This window comes from Protopterus annectens, chromosome 6.part0 (assembly GCF_019279795.1).
Source record: "Protopterus annectens isolate FY-2018-M chromosome 6.part0, PAN1.0, whole genome shotgun sequence".
In the NCBI taxonomy this organism is placed as follows: Eukaryota; Metazoa; Chordata; order Ceratodontiformes; family Protopteridae; genus Protopterus; species Protopterus annectens.
Genome location: NC_056737.1, coordinates 709,318,085 through 709,341,474, shown reverse-complemented (window position 1 = coordinate 709,341,474; position 23,390 = coordinate 709,318,085). Strand labels below are relative to the sequence as shown.

General features: G+C 41.2%; 1 protein-coding gene across 1 annotated transcript in view; it reads right to left on the bottom strand.

The window, feature by feature from the left end:
* Nucleotides 1–23,390, bottom strand: part of LOC122803882 (extracellular calcium-sensing receptor-like) — a 119,902-nt gene that overhangs the window by 64,231 nt on the left and 32,281 nt on the right. Inside the window, exon 3 of the mRNA XM_044073563.1 lies at nt 9,713–10,552. Coding sequence (XP_043929498.1) covers nt 9,713–10,552 — 840 coding nt within the window. The remainder of the gene's footprint in view (nt 1–9,712; nt 10,553–23,390) is intronic.

Here is a 23,390-nt window from a genome sequence, read left to right as displayed (position 1 = left end):
TTGAGTAGCATTACCTTCAGATTTTGCATGCTTGTACCTTTTACGGTGGTGGTTTTGTCCTTTGAACTTTGCCTAAAAAAGGCACTATAGGGGTGGCAAGAGTCTTAGCCAGTAACCTGAATCCCAGGGGGTGACAGGTGCAGACCATCTATGGCAAAGCATCATGGTCTGTCGATCATGTCTTCCCAGGTAGACAGATACTGGATCCCCTTTGAATGACACCAGAAGCTTAGCCAGTTGTTGAAATCAGTCATTTTGTCCTTATATTGTGGTATAATTCTGGGCAAAGGCAGGATGCTACTCAGGGCTAGGGTCATACCTGCCTGGGCCACATGATCCGAGAGCTTTTCCATGTCTCTTTTCATGTAGTCCAGGGAGGTACATCTCAAGTCATTCACTCCAACATAGACAATGACAGAGTCATATTTGTACTTGTTGTGGAGTGACTTGAGTGCATGTGTTATGTGGCGGATCCTGGTACCCGACAGGCAGCTGACTGTAATTTTCTCCTTGTTCAACCTGGTGAGTGGGACATCAGTGTGCCGGACTATAGAGTCACCTATGACTAAAGTGTTAGGTACGTTGTCTTGCCTTAGGGGCTGTTGCTGGGTGGCACACTGGTGTTGTGAACTATGTGACACTTTGGTTGTGATTGGTGTTTGTTGGCGTTTCAGCTTCAGAGGTCCTTGTTGCTTGGGCAGGTTACAGTTAAGGGCCTCTGCATATGTGGATTTAGTGTTGCTATATGTGGGTGTTGGTGGTGTGGGTTTAGAAGGGCTATGTGTTGCTTAAGGTATAGTGTGGGTGTTAACCTTTTCCTCTTGACTGTCTAGCACAATCTTGGGTGGAGAGAGCTTTGCTTCCATTTTGGCTATGTAAGTGCATCTCTCACAGGTTTTAGTGTTGGGTGGTAGGAGGAGAAGGTTGTCTGTGTACATGAGGCGATTGCTGCATTGCCCCAGTATGCACAGATTCACCAAGTGGACAGGAGAAATGACTGGACGCTGACCCTTGGACATGCCTGGTTTGGTACTTTTTTTTTTTTTTTTTGTAAAGTACAGGAGCTCTTTTCCCTTACCTTAGCAAGGTACTTTGCAGTTATAGGCTGTTTAGTGCCTACTATTAATTTTTCCTTATTAACAATGAACCACTAACTGGAAATGCAAAAATAACTTTGATAAAATATAAACTAAGTAATAACTGGATATTAAACTAATATGAAAATTATCATTAGTGAAACAGACAAAAGCATTTGCTGAAGCCAAATATTATTTAGAATTATTATTAAACTGGGAATAAACCCCTACATCACCCACTGGATTGCCAAATGGCTCACAGATAGAATGCAGGAGATCAAAATAGGGGTAGCTACCTCTACATAGAGAGCAATCACCAGTAGAGTCCTCCAGGGTTCTGTGCTAGGACATCTCCTGTTTGGCATCTACTTCTCTGAAGTAAAAGCCAAAACAAAAGGCTCTAGTTGACCAAGTTTGCAGATGACTGCAAGCTAGGAGCAATCATTGAAATTCCAAATGAGTTAGCCATCTTGCCAGAAGGTTTGTCCCAAATAAATAGCTGGTATCAAAATCATGGTCTGAAACTAAATGGGAAAAAATGCATTATTGTACCCTAGAGAACTACCTCATTGACAAAACACTCCTCTGAGCTGACCCAGTTGATTAGGATTTGGAACTTACAGTATGTAGACAGTGATGTAACTTTCAACCAACATGTGTCCATTGTCATAATAAAGTCTTTCTATGCTGTGCAGCTTATAAACAAAGGGATTGTTTATAGATCTAGGGATGTCATTTCCCCCCTTTACTTAGCCTTCATTAGGCCAGTTATTGAGTATAATGCCCCCTTTCACATGTATCTTTCCAGACACATGCTACAACTGAAATGCACACAGAGATAACTTACTAAAAGGATACAATGCCTAAACAATATGTATTATATGGATTGACTCAATCCCCTGCCAATGAACTTGGTATCCTTAAGACTGCTGTAAGGTGACCTGTGTCTGGTATGCAAGGCATCTCTGTGGGCATTTCAGTTGTTGCTGAGTAAAGGGGGACCCAATACTGATGGACCTACTGCACATCAGCAAGTTAAATTGCATCAGAAATACTCATTCTAGGGAACCTCGTCTGCAGCATCAACAGACAGGTATATCTCACAGAGGATACTGCTGCTTTGGAACAGACTACCCATCCATGTAAAACAAATCTCATACCTGTCCATATTCAAATGCAACTTGGATCTATGGATGGGTAATTGAAAATGTATCCCAAGACTGCCCCTGTACTACTAATGAACAAAGGTAGTTCCTAAATGCTTTATCCCACACATGAGTCACTTCAAATTATCTGTGTTATGATCCCAGTTATTCTTACTAGGGGTAATATATAATTATTGACCATGGTATGGGTAAGGCCAGTCTAACTCCAACTGGGATAGGTTAATTCAAACACTGAAGGGGAAATTGTCTAGGCTTAAAATGGCCCACAAATACAGCTAGACTAGTACTTAAATATGAACATATGAACCTATTAAGAAAGTACAGCAGTAAAAGTCGAAACAGCAAAATAAGGAAATGCTACTTACATGCATAAGGTAGTGTCTAGACTATCTTTTATCTGTACAGTTGGTTATCTAGTCTCAGTTATGCTTGCTCTTTATTTGTCTGCCATGATACCTGGTTTGCAGCAGAAAAGAGTTGGGAGGCCAGTTCAATTTTCTCGTTATCAAACAATTAAAATGCATAAAAACTGCTGGTTCTATGGTAGCGACTTCATACTATGCAGCCAGCAGTTTTTTATGCATTTTTGCATTACTATAGAAGGATAGATTACTGACTACAGTTTAACCAGTGGAGCTAAATTAAAGAATCACATGCTGGAAGAGCCAGCAGGAGAAGGCACTTGTGAGAAGCCAAGTCTTGTTCCCCTATCCTGGGGTTGAGAATTGCAGTACTGCCTACTGCAAGATTGTCAACCGGGATGGGAGGTAGTCCAGCAAGAGCAGCATAAAGGCCAGGAATAAGTGCTGCAAGTCAGCATGTGCATGCTGAAAGTGATTTGCTTTATAAATCCAAAAGGTGTACACAGATTTGGAGTACCAAACAGTTTTAATCCTGGTACCTCGGCATTTCGCCTTCAAGGGATATCAACATATCAAATTCTAAAGCTTAAATAAGTCATGAAAAACTACTACATGATTCCCTGTTTTTTAGTATATTAGCCCAACCATCTGGCAACTGTGGTAGTGGTACTCTATTTGCTAATAAGTTAAATCAGCTGGAGACTACTTTCATTTTTAACTTTGGAACCTTGGTCCCACATGGATTAAATCAGGAGGTGTTGTTAAATTTTTGAAGAAATTTCATTGATAATATGTCCATATATGCATATATATGTGTGTGTGTACATATTCTTCATATGAGTACAAACATACATTATGAGAAGGTATTGTTGTATTTTTATGTAAACTTGGTTGGATTTTTTTGATGATGTTTCTGCAGAATTCTTTGTAATTTTGTTGTAATTTTGCTGCTGCTGAAGTTCTGTGGGAAATGTAGTAGTTTTTCATGACTAAGGGGTGTGTTTATGTATAATGTGCACTGGTCACTTTAAAAGTGGGATGTATAGATAAATTTTGGAACACAATTGTTTAATTGTTTAGTATATTTAAGTTTTAGAATTTGATATAATCCCTTGAAGGCGAAATGCCGATGTACCAGGATTAAAGCTGTTTGGTACTCCAAATCTGTGTACGCCTTTTGGATTTATTAGGTTTTTGTGTTTTTTCCTTGGTTTTGATAAGTGATTTGCTTTATATAACCTCGGCTCACTTTGCCTGCTATGGGAAGAGATGGTATCTGTTGGGATGAGAGCTTTCTGTGACTGGCTGATCTCCACAGGGAAAGAAAGGGCTGCTTGGGTCACAGGAGGACTGTTGGTAGGCAGGCAGTGCAATGGAAAAATACATGGAAAAAAAAAAATGAGAATGATTCTTTATTGGGGTGAGAGAGAGAAACAGAGAGGGAGACAGGAGGGACCTGCTTCCTTTATTTCAGGAACTTGGCACTGGTGTATTGAGACTTATCAGTGTCTGTGTGATTACTGGATACACTGGTGGAATTGGAGAATACCAAGAGGCACTGTAAAGGGGCTTAATGTAGACGTGGATGGTAGCCTACAGCAGGTGAATGCAGATAAGTGGAACTTGCATTTCTTATAGGATGTTTTTCTTTATTTTAAGAAAACACTTGGATATGATTACATGACCCGTGGTGGTGGTGCTGCGGTAGCGTTGTCACCTCGCAGTAAGACGCTGTCCGGTTCGATTCTCAGCTAGAGCGTCTTCTGCATGGAGACATGCGTGAATGAGCATACCTTCGTTGAAGGTTGTGCGTTAGAGCTGGTAACTCGGCATGTAAAAAATCAACTACCAATCATTAGCGGACCGGAGTTCTGCTGTGCTGACCCCTAACCGGGAAAAGCCGAAAAGACACAGCAACTTGGATATGATTACGTATGGTTATTTTGGGAAAAAAAAGGACAATTTGATAAACTGGATAGTATTATGTTGTTTATAATATGGGTTATTTGGAAGATGACATGTTAAAATGTTCCGTATAACTGAAAAATGGAGATTGATGAACTGATAAATAAAAATTTATGGCATAAGGTGTGGGGATAAATGTGTAATATGAAAATATGTTTTTTGTGTTTTATTTTTGCTTTTTTGTCCTACTGTTTGTATTTCTGACATTTAATATGAAATGAAATATGTGTATATAAACTATATATGTATAATGTGTGAAAATATGTATAAATGAATAAATAAATAAACTCCTGCTCTTTTTTTTTTTTTTTTTTACCCTCCTTACGACCTTTTGCATCCACCTGAGTTATCATCAGTTTACGCAGGTAGGACCTCAGTGTAATGCGTCATCCACAGTACAAAACACCTAGCAGTGCAGAAACCCCTTTATGCTGCATAATCATGTCAATATTGGAAGATAAGTTCAAATACCTCCTGTGGATATGAAACCCATAGTTTTCTGATCTTGCAGCACCAAAAGAAAGTGTGGTAAATGTTGTCAAAGGCCTTTTTTAGATCTTGGAATATAGTTCAAGCAAGTAGACTGTGCTCTTTTTTTGAGATAATCTTGTTTATTAGAGGAAATATGGCTGATGTGGTGTTGAATTTAGGATGAAACCCATAGTGCTTGTCAGACAGTATAGTATTGTGGAATTTGTTTATATATATATTTTTAAGTACTTTGTTTCTCTGGACAAATATTAGCAATGTGAAGATTTTCACTAGGAAACAATGGCTTCAAGATTTTTGATAAAGGAATGATTAGAGGATATTTAAAATGTGTGTGTGTGTGTGTGTGTGTGTGTGTGTGTGTGTGTGTGTGTGTGTGTGTGTGTGTGTGTGTGTGTGTGTGTGTGTGTGTGTGAGATGTTCATGCACGCATGCATGGGGGTAGGGGTGGGAGCAGGGATGAAACCAAATATTTGGTGAGTTGGAGGAGTTTCTACATTTTCCTTTATTTGATTATGGAAGATGTCATGTAATGTTTGAGAATGGTTTGATTTTATACATATTTTGTTTGCATGTAGCTGCGTAATTGTTTTCCAGAAAGGTTTTGGCTGACTTATTTCAGCAGTTTCAATTGATCACAAACAAGTTGATTTTGTTGAATATAGTTTTAAATTTTTTATTAAAGTCTATAGGGTTATCTTCTCAATGGTTCCAAGCTTTATCACTAACTTTTTCTTAGGGATTTAAGATTTTAAGAGAATCACAGGGAAGTTATTACCATGTAATCAAACTTTTTAATTGGAAGCAGTCTATCTTGCTTTGGAGTTAGGAGGTTAAAGACAGTAAATGCACAATGGCAGGATCTAAACCTGCATAAAGTCTAGTCCTGTCAGCATCACATAATCCATTGTTTAACTCACCTTCAACAGATTTTGAGATAGTACATGTTAGAATGATTGTTGGTGTGAGTTTTGGAGCTTTGAAGGATGAGTAGGAAAGTATGGGGAAGTGGTCAGTTAAAGCATAAAGTGGTATGGATAGAACTGCTAGTTCAAGTGGAATACCAGTAATTATTAAGTCTATTAAGGAAGCCCTGCTGCTTATAAGGTGCAGTCTAGTGTCATAGGTTCATAGGTAGGTACTCGGCTATTAGCCCTAGGGCCTGTATAAGTCTAGTCAAAAAGGTACCCTGGCTTTCGCCACCCAAGAAAATTATTCCTGTGCCCCTGATCCCTGGGGTGAATTTCCTATTTCCCATCCAATCATCAAGATTCTTCTTGAAGAGTGCTAATGAGGAGCTCTGTTTGACATAGATAGGTAGTCTGCTCCAGAGTATGGGAAGTCTCTGGGACAGGAATCTATCCCTCCAGCATGTTCTGTTTATTGTGGTGACAAGGTTTAGGTCGGAGGGATTGGGATTTCTTTAAGTAGAGCATGTCCAACAGCTCTGGGTTTGACATAGCTTTGTATGTTAGGCAGAGATGGCCTCTGAGTAGGCGATATGTGACGGAGTAAAGCTGGAGTTTTTTGAGACTGTCTGCGTAGGGCATCTGTTTGAGGCCAGTAGTCCTCTTTGTGAGGTATTTCTGTGGCCTTTCCAGTTGTTGTCTTCATTTACCATTTGGGTGAAAACATGTAACATCACTTTAGCATTCATTTGTTATAACATGTTCAGTCCAGATTAATAACTCCTACAATTATTAGTCTTTGTTGCTTGGCTTTTGATTTATTGTCAAGTAATTTGTGTCAGATGAGAGTAAGAGAGAGGGTGGGGGATTGTAAACTGGAACAAATACCACATTTGTTGGATTCCTGAATTCAGTCTGAATAAGTGCTCAGTTGAGTTTTCTGTTAATGGTGAAGTTGTTTTTTTCACTATAAAAGTAGGATGCAGTCTTATATATCTCATTTTTATTATTGTTAGAATACTGCCACTGTTATGTTTTTTGGATCTATTGTCTTTGAATACGTTATAAGAGTATATAATTGCAGGAGGACACCAACAGTAATCTTTTTAGCCATGATTCTGATATGCCTAAAATGTTAGGGCTATGTTGATTAAATTGCACATTGAGATCTGTCCATTTGTTATTGATGCTATCAATATTCTTTAAGCTATGACGACTTTTTTATTGTTGTGGTACTGGATACATTTTGATGCCATGATCCAGGACTGAGCTGAAGCTTAGCAGATAATAGTGGAAATAGACTTGTTAAAAGTATTGGGGTTTTAAGGAGTTGTACAATGTACCATAAAGGAATAACTGTTTTGTATATGAGAGAAAATGTAAGTAGGCTTGTTTAGGGAGAGATTGGCAGTAGTGTGTGTGTGAAAAGTGCACCAAGAAAAAATGTTGATATGCTGATTATCTAGAGTGCATGTTTTTTGCACTTTATAGTTTAAGGTAGGTTAATTATATTGTGGCATTAGAATAGAAGGTTGGAAAGTATGAGAACAAGAATGTGTAAAAATATGGGACTTGCAAAAAATGTGCTAAATGACCAGTTAGTAAGTAAATAATGAAGTATGCTTTTGGAGGGTAATGGATTTTAATTGAAAAAAAAATACCATATGCTTACCTAGTCTACCTTTTCAGGTGCCATCACATTTTATCTCTCCCTGTCCCTACCTTGCCCTTTACTCATGCCCTCTGTGATTTCACTCTCTACTACTCATTCTGGCAGTACATTCCATGAGTCCACAAGCCTCTATGTGAAAAAAAAGTACTTTTGGAGAATAAAGGAGTAGTTATTCCTTACAATTAGCTATCTATTCCCCCCTCACCTGTCTCTGCCCTGTCTGTAACTTCAGATTGACCCATATTTATTTCCATGGTATGATCTTTTGCACCAGTCTCATGCCCCTTTGCCTCTTCTAGTCTCAAGTGAGAAGACTCCTCTATTCGTATTCCTTCCCCTCCATTTGATGGATGTTTCTGGTAGCTTTCCTCTAAATTCTTTCTATCAGTTTGATGCACTTTTCCTTATATGGCCTCCACAACCTCATAATCTAGGGCCTCTGGAGTAGACAGATTATGTCATTTATTTTGGATGCTATTCCACTGAGAATGTACCGCAACATTTTTCTCCCAGTGCTCGAATGCAGATGTGACAAACATCCATTCCATGATGTTTGTCCTGGTCCTGTGGTCAAGATAGTCATTCATTGGTCATGATTACTGCTCTCATTTCCCATTTCCTTTCCTCCTCAAGGAAGTTGGAGCCCCAGTAGCTATATCATGCAGTGGGCACATTCCCTCCAGTCTCAGAAAAAAGAGGTGAAGTTGGTAGGATCTCATGATTCACCAGATGACATTTTGAGGAAGTGCCTACTGAAATCATAACACACTGGTGAAGATGTGACAGCAGGGGAAGAAGAGCCATGCAGCCGTTCTTCTTACCACTCTAAATGTCTAGCCATACTGCACAACTGACACAGCCTGCTACTGGATGCTTCTCCATTCATCTTTGTAGTGGCTCTTGTAGTATTAGATCTTCTCACTTTCTTCTGATTTTGCTGTGGTACATTGAAACCTAAAGGCTCTAAAGTCAACCGCTTCAACCCAGAGGCATGAAACTGCTTGCATAAATACATGTGCTATCTAAACTGTCTAAACTCATGTGCAGGCACATAAATCACTTGTATCAATCAAAACATGTAAAAAAACAAAGAAAACATTTAATTTATTTACTTACTGATGACAGGGGACCAGGGCAGCCATGGTGGTGCAGTGGTTAGCATTCTCGCCTCACAGCTGGAGTGCCTTCTGTGCGGAGTCTGCATGTCCTCCCTGTGGTTGCATGGGTTTCTTCCGGGTGCTCTGGTTTCCTCCCACATCCCAAAGACATGCTGCAGGTGGATTGGACACTCTAAATTGGCCCTTGGTGTGAGTGCGTGTGTGTGTGTGTGCCTTCTGTGGAAGGTTGGGTGCCGGGCTGGCAACTCGACACTGTAAAACTCCACTGCCAATCATGAGCGGACAGGTGATCCGATGTGGCAACCCCTAACTGGGAAAAGCTGAAAGAAGAACAAGAAGAAGAAGAATTGATGACAGGGGGCCAAGTCACCTTGCACCTCCTAATTGTAGGGATTTAACCTCCCAACCTTTGCTATGTCAGAGGTTGCCCCAGCTTTGAGAATGATCAATAATTTTAAACATAAAAACATTTTCCTCTTTTTCTGAGATACTGAAATCTCAGTCAATACAAATCACTGCATTGTGAAACCAACATGTACAGAAAAGTCAATTATAGGGAAGCTGTGTCAAGAAAACATGCTTGAGTAAACAGGAAGCATTCATGTGTTAAGCAAATGGAGGTCATCCTCCCGTCTTCCTGGAAAATAGTCCAGGCTCCTGGCCCATCTACCCATACTGGCTGTTTCTTTAGTGTGTGGGTTAACACTTCAGTCAAGGTTAGCAGTCATTTAGATGGATAGCCTTATCCCTGCACCATTAGATACATTTATTTAAATGGGGCCACAGGACCACAAGTTAACACAGAGAAGTTATTTAGTGCCAGAAAAATTGGGGTATCTACTAAAGGCTATTCAGATGTCATCTTATGTAGGTTACATTTTGAATTTAGTTACAGTGAGTGTCCATGATTGATCAATACTTTAACCATCATCTGTGAGCAAACATTCAGTACTTACTTGCCATGGAAGGATCTCCTTTGAAGTAGCACAGGATCCATTAATAAAAGGTCCACTGGAAGGTGTACAGGAGTAAAGAATGTGGAGAGCATGTGCCACTGTATATACAGCATTATAGACATTGTAGGTGTACCTAAAATTGATGACATCATAGAAGGCATTTTCCAGAGAGCTAGGCTTTTCTGTCCCTGTACAAAATGATTTATTCATTACTAACTCTCTTTGCCCTGTTGCATAAGCACCATTGTTATACGGCCACCTACAATTAAATGCATTCTCCCAGAAAGATATTATAAATATGTCATTCGGAGAGGTTAATGGATGAACACTGTAGAGAGCTTCTTTTAGTCCATTAATTTGACCCCTGTGATAATTAAATGCCAAGGTGCCATTGGCGATTTTTTGTACTTTAATGTTATAAAAATCCTCACCACTTGGCCAAGAAACTGAAGCAATCCACACTTTTCCAGTAACATTCAGGGCATATAGCTCCTCTATTAAAGGGTTTATCTTCTCTGTTGTTGAAAATAAAGCAACTACAGTCACTGTTGATTTTTTAATGATCTCTGCAATTTTCTTTGTCCGTTCCATGGAGTTGTGAATGGGAATAATTTCAAGAAAAGCCACACATCCCCCTGCACTCTGAAACTCCTGTTTAAACTCCATGCTTCCTACAATTCCATATTCATTATCAGAAGCAACAACACCAACCCATGTCCACCTGAAGTGAATTAACATATGAGCAATCCCAGTGGACTGGTACTTGATGTTTGGGCTAACAGCAAGAAATGAAGGAACTTCTGCCTTATCACTGACCCTAAGGGTTGAGCCATGGCCAATCTGTAAGAGATTATAAAAAGAAATTTGTGAACAGATGCAACTCAAAGACTTTGTCCTATAAATATATTATATATGTTTAATAAATGTTTAGTGTCACTGCATTATATATATTGAATCCAATTGTCCCTGTCATTTCAACTGTCCTCATAGAATCCGTGGGAGATACATTCCTTGCCAGCTATATACTTCTAATGGTACATCCCAAGCCTTTTCTGATAAAAATAATTTTAAAACATCTCCAACAAATATTAATGTTTTAATAATTATAAATGCTACTAAAAAACATAAACTACAGAGTTACTGTTTAAAATCCCATTGCAGTGTAATACTCTCTAGATTCTTAGAGTGTAATTTAATTTTATATTGCAAAATAAATAGGTTATAATATGTGTGACAGTCCATAGACTGCTTTCAGTATTTCAGTAACATTACAAGGTAGAGACAGGGAGCTGTAATCAGAAAGCAATTGCAAATGGAAAAAAGGTCATTATGCTCAATGTTACAAAATCCATAACATTTCTGGTTCATAAAACATCCACAAAAATGTTATTGTCTTGTATAACCTAATGTCACGTAGTGATTTAATAATTGGTTTAGTTGAGCTAAAAACGTAAATGAGAAGTGCTAGCATGCAACAAAAGGGCATGCATAATAGTGATACATACCATAATTCTGTGCACTACCTGCATATATTGTTAGCTGTTTTGTACATCCTTTGTAATACAGATGTTGTATAATACTGCATTAATTTAAGCAGAGTAGCAATAAACCAGGAGAGGGCATACAACAGATTCAAAAGTTCAGACAAGACAATGCTTATTTGCATATGCTTCACATAAGGGCCAGGGAGTTCTGTGAATATTAACTAATGAGGAAATCACAGATTGGTTTAAGTCTATAGGGAAAGAAAACTCTGGGCCTAACATGTATCATATGAAGGTCACTTACAGCACATGGAGATGGATGCAGGGCAGTCAGCTCACAGGAGATCAGGATGAATTGCACTGTGTATCCTGGCCAGATGCACATTTCAGAGTCTGACTAATGGCATTGTGGAAGTATCACTTGCTTCAGCATTGAGGATCTATAACATCTTCTTGGATGTGCTGGAAAATGTGCAAGGACACAACCATTTCTTGAAACTATTCAGGACCATTGTTACAGCATGGAGACATTTCATAGCATAGCTGGTTAGCATATCTGGTTAGCTATCAAAGCTTGGGTCACTGATTGCATGTATGTACATAACAAGGCACCCATAGATCCAAGTAGGCAGCAGTAAAATAGCTTCATGGGACACTATTATTAATTGCCAGTTTGTGGTCAGTGTAAATAGGCTGTTAATAAGCATTAATATCTACCATGGTGGTAGTGCAAATGATGCATACATATGGTATACCTCTATTCTATATTCTAAATTTACAAAAGGCTTCGTAGTGAGCAGACATCTGTCAGATGCATTTCACATTTCATAGTGTCAACATCAGTCACACAGCCATTCAAAACAGCCACCAAGCTAACACAGATATGTCTGCTTCACTTTTGAGACATGCAGAATATCCCTGGTAATTACAACTGGTAACAGTCATAAAACATATCCTTTCCTTTACCTTTTGGTGGCTTTTCTCTGGCTTCCTTTTAGCAGCCTGATACCATTCTCCTTATATGGCCTTCAGAACGGCACACAGTACTTAAAGTGCATACCCCTCAACGGTCCAGAATTTTGCAGAATGTTCAGATTTTTGCTTCACATTTTTGACCTGTCCCTCATAAAATGTGTTGTTTTCTGGCAAATCAGTGGTGGGTTGTAGTCACTAAATAATGATAGATAATTTAGTTTCAGACTTCATACTCCAGAAAATACATACTAATGAAAAACCTGTTTCTCTATCAATTTTCTAAATTTATAAGAACAATATTAAAACTTTTCCCTAATTTGAGGCCTTTGAGCACATATTATTTTTGACTTTGTTTGGAATTCTTGTGCTAAGAGGTTAAGAGGTATGTGTGCTTCCCTATACCTCAGCAGAGTGGGAACATCACCTCTTTGTTCTGGTGCCTATCACCCGTAGGGCACATTCTAGTCCTACATTTTCTGTTGCCACTGCTGTCTCGCTGAGCTTCTGGGGGTTCACTGCATCCATGTCTCAATAACCACACACCTTTCACTCTATTTTTTTTCAGTTCCCTTTTCTCTGCAGACACATCACACTAGAGTTGTAGCCCAAGTATAGTACTTTGCTTGGACCAAACTTCATCTGCTATCATTATGACTTGATAAGGCTTTTGTGCCTCTTCCTTAGACTCCTCCATTATATGTCCCTGTTGCACCTCTCTTTACTTATCAGCAAGCTTATTCTGTTTCCTCAGATATACCTGATGCAAACAGAATGAAAAGTTCTAGATCCATGACGGAGACATCCAGTACTTCCACTAGCTACTTTTGTTAATTCTTGACATTGCATCTCTCATTACAGTCCTTCGTGTGTTAGTGTGTTATCCTCCTAAAAAGTATATTTGAGGTATTACCCCCCCCCCCCCCATCTTTGTGGACTGTTGATGTTATTAGAAACTTAAAACAATGACAAATTTACAACAGATTTAAACATTCAGACAAGATAAAATTTATTTGCCTATGCGTTTTGATTTTTTTTTAAACATTATTAATGTTTATTTCCTTACTGTTTTAACTAGGAAAAACTCACTGAGAACAAGAACCTGACTGCAGACCTCCATGTGATGCTATGTACTGTTTAAGAGAGTTATTCGACTCCACACTGAGTGCAAGCACAGGATGATGAAACTTGTCATGCCTTTTGAATATAATTTGTAGTTAATTAGCTTTACTCAGTCCGCTCACCTGTAGGTATTAACTGCTTGATATGATGTAAGAGCAGTAGTAAATTGTATTAACCCCACTCTGAGATAATCATAGTCAGCCATCTACACTATCATAATTACAACTCAGAAAGTAAAACAGTAAAAAAAGTTTTATGAACATAAGTCACCAAAACTGATTCTTAATTTCCTGTTATTTCAATAAAGTGTGCAGATATCACTGTACATAATAACCTGGGTTTCAGTCAAAGGACCAACGATTTTTGCAGTAGATATTGTTAATTTAAGGGGTGAGTGCGTAACATAAACACACACACACACACAAATTGGAGATATATAAGACTTTGTGTTCTCCTACCACCACTCTGGAAATAATACCCCTCAAGCAGAATCATCTCTTTGATATATCATATTAAAATATTATTTGAAAAAGACCTTTAAAAACTCTAGAGTTCAGCCATATGCAACAGTTAATGGGATCTAAATCTAAAACTGAGCCAAATAAATGGTTGCACATTGTCAGGTGTTTTCAGTTTTAGTTCTTCAGACCCAGGTGGCTAAAATGAATCAGTGACAATGTAGATGCCTTATCCTCCGCAGGGTCTAAATACCAACAGAACCAGATCAGAGGAGGGCAAGTTCCTGGTCCATTCATGAACAAAACCAGATCAGAGGAGGGCAAGCTCCTGGTCCATCCATGAACAGAACCATATCAGGAGGGCAAGCTTCAGGTACATCCATGAACAGAACCACATCAGAGGAGGACAAGCTCCTGGTCCGTCCATGAACAGAATCAGATCACTGGAGGGCAAGCTTCTGGTTCATCCATGGACAGAACCAGATCAGAGGATTGCCTGTTTCTAAATCTGCAGCTCAACAGTCCTACTTGGCTAAACTTTAATTAGTGGCTTTATACATGCCTTCCAGTATTACAGAATTCTTCAAGTTGTCATGACTTGCATCTCAGGTGAAGCCTAGAAAAAAAAAAGTAAACTGCAAGAATGGCTCTTAAGAATACACAAAAATATATCATAGATGTTTATTTATTTGTTTATTTATTTGCAGTTGGTTTACCAGGATAGTCCACTGGGCCAAGATGAACCCATTTTCAATGGAGTCCTGTGGAGAAAAGCTCCAGAAACAAGGTTACAATAGGTTTTAGATCAGTTTACAATATTTACAAATTATACAGTTTAGAGCATAACATTTCAGGTAGTACATACTGGTGACGAACATTACAGATGATACAGACTAGAAAAGGAAACATTTCAATAGAAAAACTGAGAAGCCATTTTATCTTAGGAACCTAGCGAATAGGAAACAAAATAATACATTTGTTATAATTAGCTTAGGTAAGTACAAGGGGGAATGTGTGAGTTAGGAGAGGCAGAAACAAGGAATGTCACATCTTAGATGCAGAAACTCTAAAAAGTTTAAGTACTTTACAGTTGAGAAATTCATGCACACATACACACACACACACACACACACACACACACACACATATATATATATATATATATATATATATCTATATCCACACACACACACACACACAAAAAAAAAAAAAAAAAAAAAAATATATATGTAGTTTATTATCAAAATCATGAAAGGCTTAATGTGAGAGTGTTCAATCTTGCCGTTTGTTCTTACACATGGGTTCGGAGCCGATCCTTGGCTCTGAGTCGGCCGCTTAGCAAAGCTCTGCATCGAGAAGAAGCTTGAGACCAACCTATCTCCCACAATTCCCTCTGCCCTTACCTCAGATCTAGTTTGCCACTGCAACTGATCACATCGCTTGAAGAGCTCTGAGCCAACGTCAGATAAGATATAGCTTTTTTCTAATAGAATTTTGATCTAAAATTTCTTAGATTTGTAAAGACTTGTTAGTGTGTGTATGTGTGTATTGACTAAATTATTAGTGTTTTCAAACAGTTTTATTTAGTTAGGATTCCTAGGGCCTACCCCACTCACTAAATATCGGATTCGACTGTTAAATTTATTAATAATCACTTCATATCTTTTCTTCACGGCCTTTGGCTAAGTTTAAGTGTAGTGATTGTTATTTCACTGTTGATTGTGACTTTTTTTGACTTGACATGTCTGAGAAGGTTAAGTCAGGCTTTAAAAGATGTCAGTGCAGACAGAAGATGTCTGTCACAGACAACCATAGCTCCTGTGTCTACTGTCTTGGCCCTCTCCATCTTCAGGAGGACTGCTGCATATGTCACTCCTTTAGTGGAAGGGTCATGACAGATAGGCGCAGGAAGCTTATGGACAGGGGTCTTCTGAAGTCGGCTTTTCAGGAGGCTTTAGATAAGTCAGACCAGACTTCTAAATCTTCAAAGGAGTCGAAGACTTCAGAGCCTACGTCATCGGCTCCAAGTTCTTCTTTTAAAGTTCGTTCACCGGTTCCACAGACTTCGGGGCCGAGTATCGAGCTAGTGTCTGTCACCGAGCCTCGAGTCTTGGAACCGGTGACGGAACTGCCACCTCCTGCTCTTTTGAGGTCGGCACCATCCTCGATTCCTTCGACGCGGTCTTCCAGGCCCCTCTCCGACACTGATGTAGATCGTGTGGTGCAGAAGTTGATGGAGAACACGGCCCTGTCCAAACTCATTGCAGTCTCCTCTCAGTTGGTGTCGAGACTCGAAGGCCTTCCCTTGTCTCCATCTGGTCCTCCTCCGAGGCCTACTCAGCCCTCGGAGCCGGGAGATGCTGATCTGTTGATAGTGGAGCCCTTGGTGCCGGAACCGTCTCTTTCTTGGTTGGCACCGTTGACCTCGACTCCGTCGGAACCTCTCCCGGACTCGCGGAGCCGACGATCTATCCTTGGCTCCAGGACCGAGAGTCGAACCGATGTTTCGGTGCCGACTCTCCCTCTTGGCGCCTCGGCACGGATCACCTCGGCTCCGTCCTCGGGGTCGGTGCCCTTGGCTTCCGCGTCGGAGATACCTCCGCGTTCTTCAGAACCGGGGGATTCCTCGGCTCGAGGTCCAGGGGCCTTCGACCTTATGAGGAAGGTTTTGTCTTCCCAGACAACTACGTCAGCCGAAGCAACGTCTCCCTCCCATAAAGGCCCGTTGTCCTCTTCTGCACCTACGGCTACTCAAAAGCGTCGAGCACCAGTGTCTCAGCCGCTCCCAGAGGGAGCCCCCTCTTCCTCGGAGGCTTCATCGGATGCCCCCCCGATGACGTCCCGAGGAAAAGATTGTGCAAGAGGAGGCACTTGGATTCTCCACAAGAGTCCTTAACATCAGACACTGACTTAGATGAGTCAGAAGGGTCCCCAAAATCGTCCTCGGAGGATGTCTCCTTCTCTGACATCCTGGAGATCCTAAAACAGAGAGGTGATTGGCAAGCCCTACCCCCTTCTGAGGATGAGTCAGTCTTGCTGAAGGCATTCGGTGCTCGCCCTTCTTCCTCCTGGGTCACTCCGCCCTTCGACGAGTTAATGGATTTGATTGCTCGAAGGGCGTGGGAGACACCTGACACAGTGGAGCCAGTTCCCAGAAAGCCTAATAAGTATATTATGGCCCCTCAGGATAAGGCATACCTCACAAAGGGAGTTCCAGTGGACGCTATGGTGGTGGCAGCTGCCACTAAAAAGAAGATGTCTGAATCTTCCTCGTCTGTCCATCCGCCTAACAGAGATTCTAGGACCATGGACAGATATGGGAAGCGCATTTTCAGTTCAGCGACTTTTTCCATGCGATCGCTGAACTATTTGACACATTTCACACGTTTACAGAGGGATCTAGTCAAAGAGTTGGGAGATACCCTCCAGGGTACTACAGATGCTGCTGTCGCAGATAAGGTTACAGCACAGCTCAATACCCTTACATCTATTATAAACTCGTCCATGAGGTTCATCTCGTATGCAGCCAAAGGGTCGAGTAGGGCTGCAGCTTCAGCGATTGCTCTCCGTAGACAATCCTGGATGCGCCTATGCTCCTTTGCGGAAGCCTTCAAGTCTTCCTTTACTAACGCCCCTTTTGATGGTGCCACTCTTTTTGGCCCCAAAGTAAAGGAGACCCTTACCCGGTGTGAGCAAGAGGGAAAGACTCTGTCTGCTGTCGGAGTCCGTTTTTCCACCCCATCCAGACCGTACCCCAAAGGGCAACGAGGTGGGAAAATGTGGTTTCGTAAACCCCAGGGTTCTTTCCCGAGCACACAGGGTGATGCCGCCTCCAGAGGCAGAGGGGGCGGCAGAAGTGGAAGACGTCCTGGCGGCAGAGGGGGTCCGCAGAACCAAGGTGACAGGGATACTGTCCCCAGGAAGCCTTTCCAGCACTCCTGAAGGGAGGCCCGACTGTCCTGCTCTGGAGGCAGTCGAGGGTCGCTTAGCTTTATACCCTCAGGCCTGGCAAAGTCTTACCTCAGGCAGATGGGTAAAAAGCATTATTACCAGAGGTTCCAAAATTCCATTTCTATTTCCCCCATTACCGCAGAAAAGATTCCCAGATGTACCGCCCCATCTGCGAGAACCTGCAGCTATAGAAATTTCAAAGCTGCTAGAAAAAAAGAGTCATCCAACCAGTCCTGGCGGACCAAAGAGGATTCGGAACTTACTCAAGGTTCTTTTTAGTTCCAAAAAAGACAGGGGACTGGAGGCCAAGCAAGCTCAATACCTTTGTGAAGAAAGAAAAGTTCCGGATGGTCACGCTTCAATCGATCCTTCCATTCTTACAGAAGGACGACTGGATGTGCTCAATAGATCTGAAGGACGCATACTACCACATCAAAATGGCCAGAGCATCCAGAGATCACCTGCGCTTCCGGCTGGGGGAGCCAGCCACTTTCAGTTTCAGGCCCTGCCCTTTGGTCTAACCTCAGCCCCCAGGGTTTTCACCAAATGCATGGCAGTGGTAGCGTCTCACTTGAGACGCCTAGGATTCCGGGTGTTTCCGTATCTGGACGACTGGCTCCTTACTGCCACCACCGAACGTCGACTGATACAGGCCAGGGACTACACACTCGGCCTTTGTGTTCAGCTAGGGATTTCCATAAATTTCGAAAAATCTGCCTTACAACCATCACAGCATATCTCATTTTTAGGGGCAGATTGGATACCCGTTCCTTGCTTCTAAGACTTCCCCCAGAAATAATAGCCTCCCTACAAAAGCACATATCTCTACTTCTGTTGTCCAAGAAATCCCCAGCCAAACTGGTTCTGAAGGTCTTGGGACTCATGTCAGTTTCCCTCATTGCAATTCCCTTGGGAAGACTACACATGAGAGTGCTTCAATGGCTGCTGTTCGCACAATGGTCGTTCCAACAGTTTCCGATGACACACGAAATTCACATCACAAACACCTGCAAAACACACCTGTCTTGGTGGTTACAGAATTGCAATCTCATCGACGGCCGACCATTTGTGTTACCCACACCAACAGCTACAGTGACCACGGACGCTTCCCTGATAGGGTGGGGGGCATCTTTCAGGGACAGACAGTCCAAGGCGAATGGACCAATCTAGAGTACAACCTGCACATCAATGTCCTGGAGATGAGGGCAGTGTTTCTAGTGTTGCAACACTTTTCCTCCCTTCTACCTGTAGGGACCATTGCAGTTCAAACGGACAACATGTCCGTAGTTTGGTACATAAACAAGCAAAGAGGAACCAAATCTTACCAGTTATGCAGAGAGGCCATGAGAATTTGGTAATGGGCAGAGTCCACGGGTCGCTTTCTGATAGCAACACACATCCTGGGGTTATCCAACGTTATAGCGGACAAGTTGAGCAGAGCCATCCTGTTACCTCACGAGTGGTCCCTCAACCAGACAATAGCGGACATGATATTCTGCAAGTGGGGCCAGCCTTGCTGCGATCTGTTTGCGTCTCCAATGAACGCCAAATGCAGAAGCTACTTTGCCCTATTACCCCCACCAGGGGATGTCCCCAGGGACGCTCTGATTCACGATTGGCCCCCGGGTCTCCTGTACGCCTTTCCCCCTATTCCTCTGATACCGAGATTTCTCCAGAAAGCCAAGGATCTGGAAAGGACTGTAATTCTCATTGCCCCATTCTGGCCTCGTCAAATTTGGTTTCCCTTTCTTCAAGCACACCAAATACGGGAGCCCTGGATCCTGGACCCGGTGCCAGATCTACTGACTCATTCGTCAGGAGCTCCCCACCCGTCGCTCCTGTCCCTCAGATTAGCAGCTTGGCTGCTCCGCTTCCCTTCTTAGCCAGGTCTGATCTTCTTTCTCCGGCGGTTCAGAACATTCTAGTAGCCTCTCATAAAGCTTCCACTACATAAATTTACACTAGTAAGTGGAAGCGTTTTGTATACTGGGCAACTGCACAACATTTAGATCCCTTAATAGTCCCACTAAACAAAGTTTTAGAGTTCCTATCCATGCTATTTCACCAAGGAGCTTCTACTGCCACCTTGACGGTTCAGTTGGCTGCTATTTCTAACTTTCATGTAGGGGAGAATGGAGCGCCTATTATGGCTCATAGGCTTTGTAAAGCCTTTTTAAAAGGATCCTTTCATCTTAGACCACCAGTCAGGTTTCCTACAGCTCCGTGGAATCTAAACCTCCTTTTATCCCAGCTAATGCTACCACCCTTTGAACCAGTCTCTTCCTGTTCCTTAAAGTTCTTGTCCTGGAAAACTCTCTTTCTAGTAGCTATCACTTCAGCCAGACAAGTGTCGGAACTTCAAGCTCTTTCCATTAAACACCCATATTTAATTTTTCACCCGGATAGGGTATCTTTACGCACCAACCCCTCTTTTGTCAGTTCAGTCAACAACATTAATCAATCCATTGAACTCCCCACATTTTTCAAAAACCATTCCAATAAGCTGGAATATATGTTGCATAAGTTGGATGTTCATAGACAACTCAGATTCTATCTAGATAGAACAAAAGATCACAGAAAAGCAGACCAGCTCTTTATAGCCTTTGCGGACAACAAAAAGGGCATGGCAGTGACGGCCGCATCTCTCCAAATGGCTATCTGATTGTATTACCTTTGTTTATGCTGCTACTGATCAAAGTTTGCCCACCAAACCAAAAGGACATTCTACTAGATCAGTCTCCACATCTTTGGCTCATGCGGCCCGCCTACCTTTGGATAATATTTGTGCGACCGCCACTTGGTCTAAACCACATACGTTCATCACTCATTACAAAGTGGATAGGATTTCCAGGGACAGGGCAACCTTTGGTTCCACTGTGCTCAGGAACATTCTTCCGTGAGTCTCTCAGGGTCACGGAGCTAGGGACGCTACCCATGTGTAAGAACAAACGGCGAGATTGAACACTCTCACATAAAGAAGTTATGTCTTTACCATAACGTTCCATGTGGAGTGTTCATCTCGCCTTTGTTCTTACATTCCCACCCTCCCACCCTCAGGTCAGGAAGAACGTCCGGTTTAGAGGTCTGGTCTGGTTCTCCCGCTACTGATTTCTCTCTGTTGTGCTGCTAGTTTCAGTTACACCCCTGTATGTATGTATGTTTACATTATTGTTGCTGGATCTGGTGTTGTTTTGCAAACTAGATCTGAGGTAAGGGCAGAGGGAATTGTGGGAGATAGGTTGGTCTCGAGCTTCTTCTCGATGCAGAGCTTTGCTAAGCAGCCGACTCGGAGCCGAGGATCGGCTCCGAACCCATGTGTAAGAACAAAGGCGAGATGAACACTCCACATGGAACGTTATGGTAAGGACATAACTTCTTTTTTTCGTGTGTTCAGATTACCAGAAAATAACAGAAACTGTCATGCTGATTGTTCAAAATGCTGGTTTGTTCGGAAGGCAAAAATTGACATTCGGCATCTTCTGTGCTGTTCACCAGCTGCAAAACAGCTTTTGACAAATCCTACTTTTTTTACTGTTTTGCAGGGGGGCAAGCCCCCCCCTCCCCCTGCAACCCCCACATCCCCTGCAAATTAGATATTCTAACTCCAAGATCACACTACTGTGAGGAACAGGGTAATGTTCCTGATCACCACTGTAGTGTAACCCTAAGCACCTATACCTAAACAAACTACATAATACACAAACATACACATTACAATACCCTACCTGCAACCCTACACTAATCCATACATACATACATACCTATCCACTTACCTTAACCTGCTCCCTTACCCTAAGGTCCCTCGCTATCGGACACTTACCTTAACCCCGTCTGTACCCTTTGCACCACACTGAAGTAAATAGTGAAGCCGCAGAAATGGCCACCCAAATTCTTTCCCTGGGAAAGAATTCGATGTTCTGCAGCTTCGCTGTTTTCAGTGTTCGCTGTTTTCAGTTCGACGTTATAACATTCTAGGTTTTCAGACTTCGGTGTTGTAATATAGACTCTTTCTTATAGCACCTAAGTTTTTGGTGTTCAGTGATTCACTTTGCATCGAGTCATTCTTGTCCAGTCACCAGGACAAAGATATATATCATTGTAAGTGGTTCATGAATCCTTAATGAAAACACATTTATGCTGATGGTGTATGTAAAATAGGTATATTTTTTGAGTGCTAATAAAGGAAGTCATATATTTTCATTGTGGGGACCATCATTTATATTTTGGTACATTCTGGTCAGTATCCTTGTCAGTCGGGGGTTTTTTTTTATTGGATATGTGCATATACATACATACATATATATATATATATATATATATATATATATATATATATATATATATATATGGATCCAGAAAATTTGCTTGAATAAGCAAATGTCTGAATCCATAATAACCGAACACACTTTAACAAAATTGCTTTTATCAAAAAAGTGCTTTCATTAAAGTGTGTTACAAAAAAAAAAAAACACTACATTAACATTTTAGCAGGGGAGCTTTGCACCCCCCTACTTTAATATTCTCCCTCCGAGACTGCACTACAGTGGGGAAAAGGGAATTTTCCATTACCTGCACTGTATTACAGCCTCGACAACAGCCATACTTACGTGAAAGTGCTTCTTCGGTGAAAAGCACTTCCGCGTAAATATGCCCAGCCATTTGGGTTTTGGTCGTTTGCTCATTCGAGCAAACGTCCAGAACATATATATATATATATATATATATATATATATATATATATATATATATATGTATATATATTTATATATTTAACATTTGTTAACCATGATAGTCCAACTGGGTGAAAAGCCCATTTTCAGTAGAGGCCCAGGGAGAAAACCTCCACAGACGATTTTGCAATGTATAGAGAAGAAAAACAAAATTATGGATATCTTAAGAGCTATGTACATTATAAGAGAAAAAAAGAAGTTATGTACTCACCATAACATTTGACCTGTGTTGTCAATCTTTGTTCATTCTTGACAGTTGGGAAATCAGTTCCGATCCTCGGAACTGGCACAGCCTTATACAGCTTGCACTAGCCAAAAACTCTCAAGCCAAGTCTCTACCCATAATGCCCCTGTGTATATTACCTCAGATCGAGTTTGCAAATTACAGCAAGATGAAGTAGGTATAATATATGAGAAGAATCCATATTCCAGGTAAATACGCTAATGCAGTGGTTCCGAAACTTTGCAAGCTGGAGGACCCCTTTTGTAAAGGAAATATTTTGGTAGACTCCTAAAGGTGAGGGTACACATACATTACATTTGGATAAACGCCCCCAACCCCACTAATCAGCCCTTCCACCATGCAGCCATTTCAGTGTCCCATTACTTGGCCATTTCTCCCCAGTTGCCATAAACGCATACTGTTTTCTGCTTTACTTCTACAATTATTACAGATATTTGGATTTAATTTAAAACTTGTATTTCAAATTTTATAGCACATGCCCTGATTTGCTAAAGCTAAACAAAGCAATACGGTCTCGTAATGAAAACAGACTTAGCATTGAAACCTCTCTGCCTTTGAAACTCACTTTCAGTGAAACAGCACTGAAACCCACATTCAAAGAAAATGCATCTGGTCAGTGGCGGATTAAGTTTACCTTTGGGCTATTTTCAAAGCACAGGTCCTTTGTGAACATTTTTCGGACTATGCAAAAGTTCTTTGATTCACCTTCCAATTTGT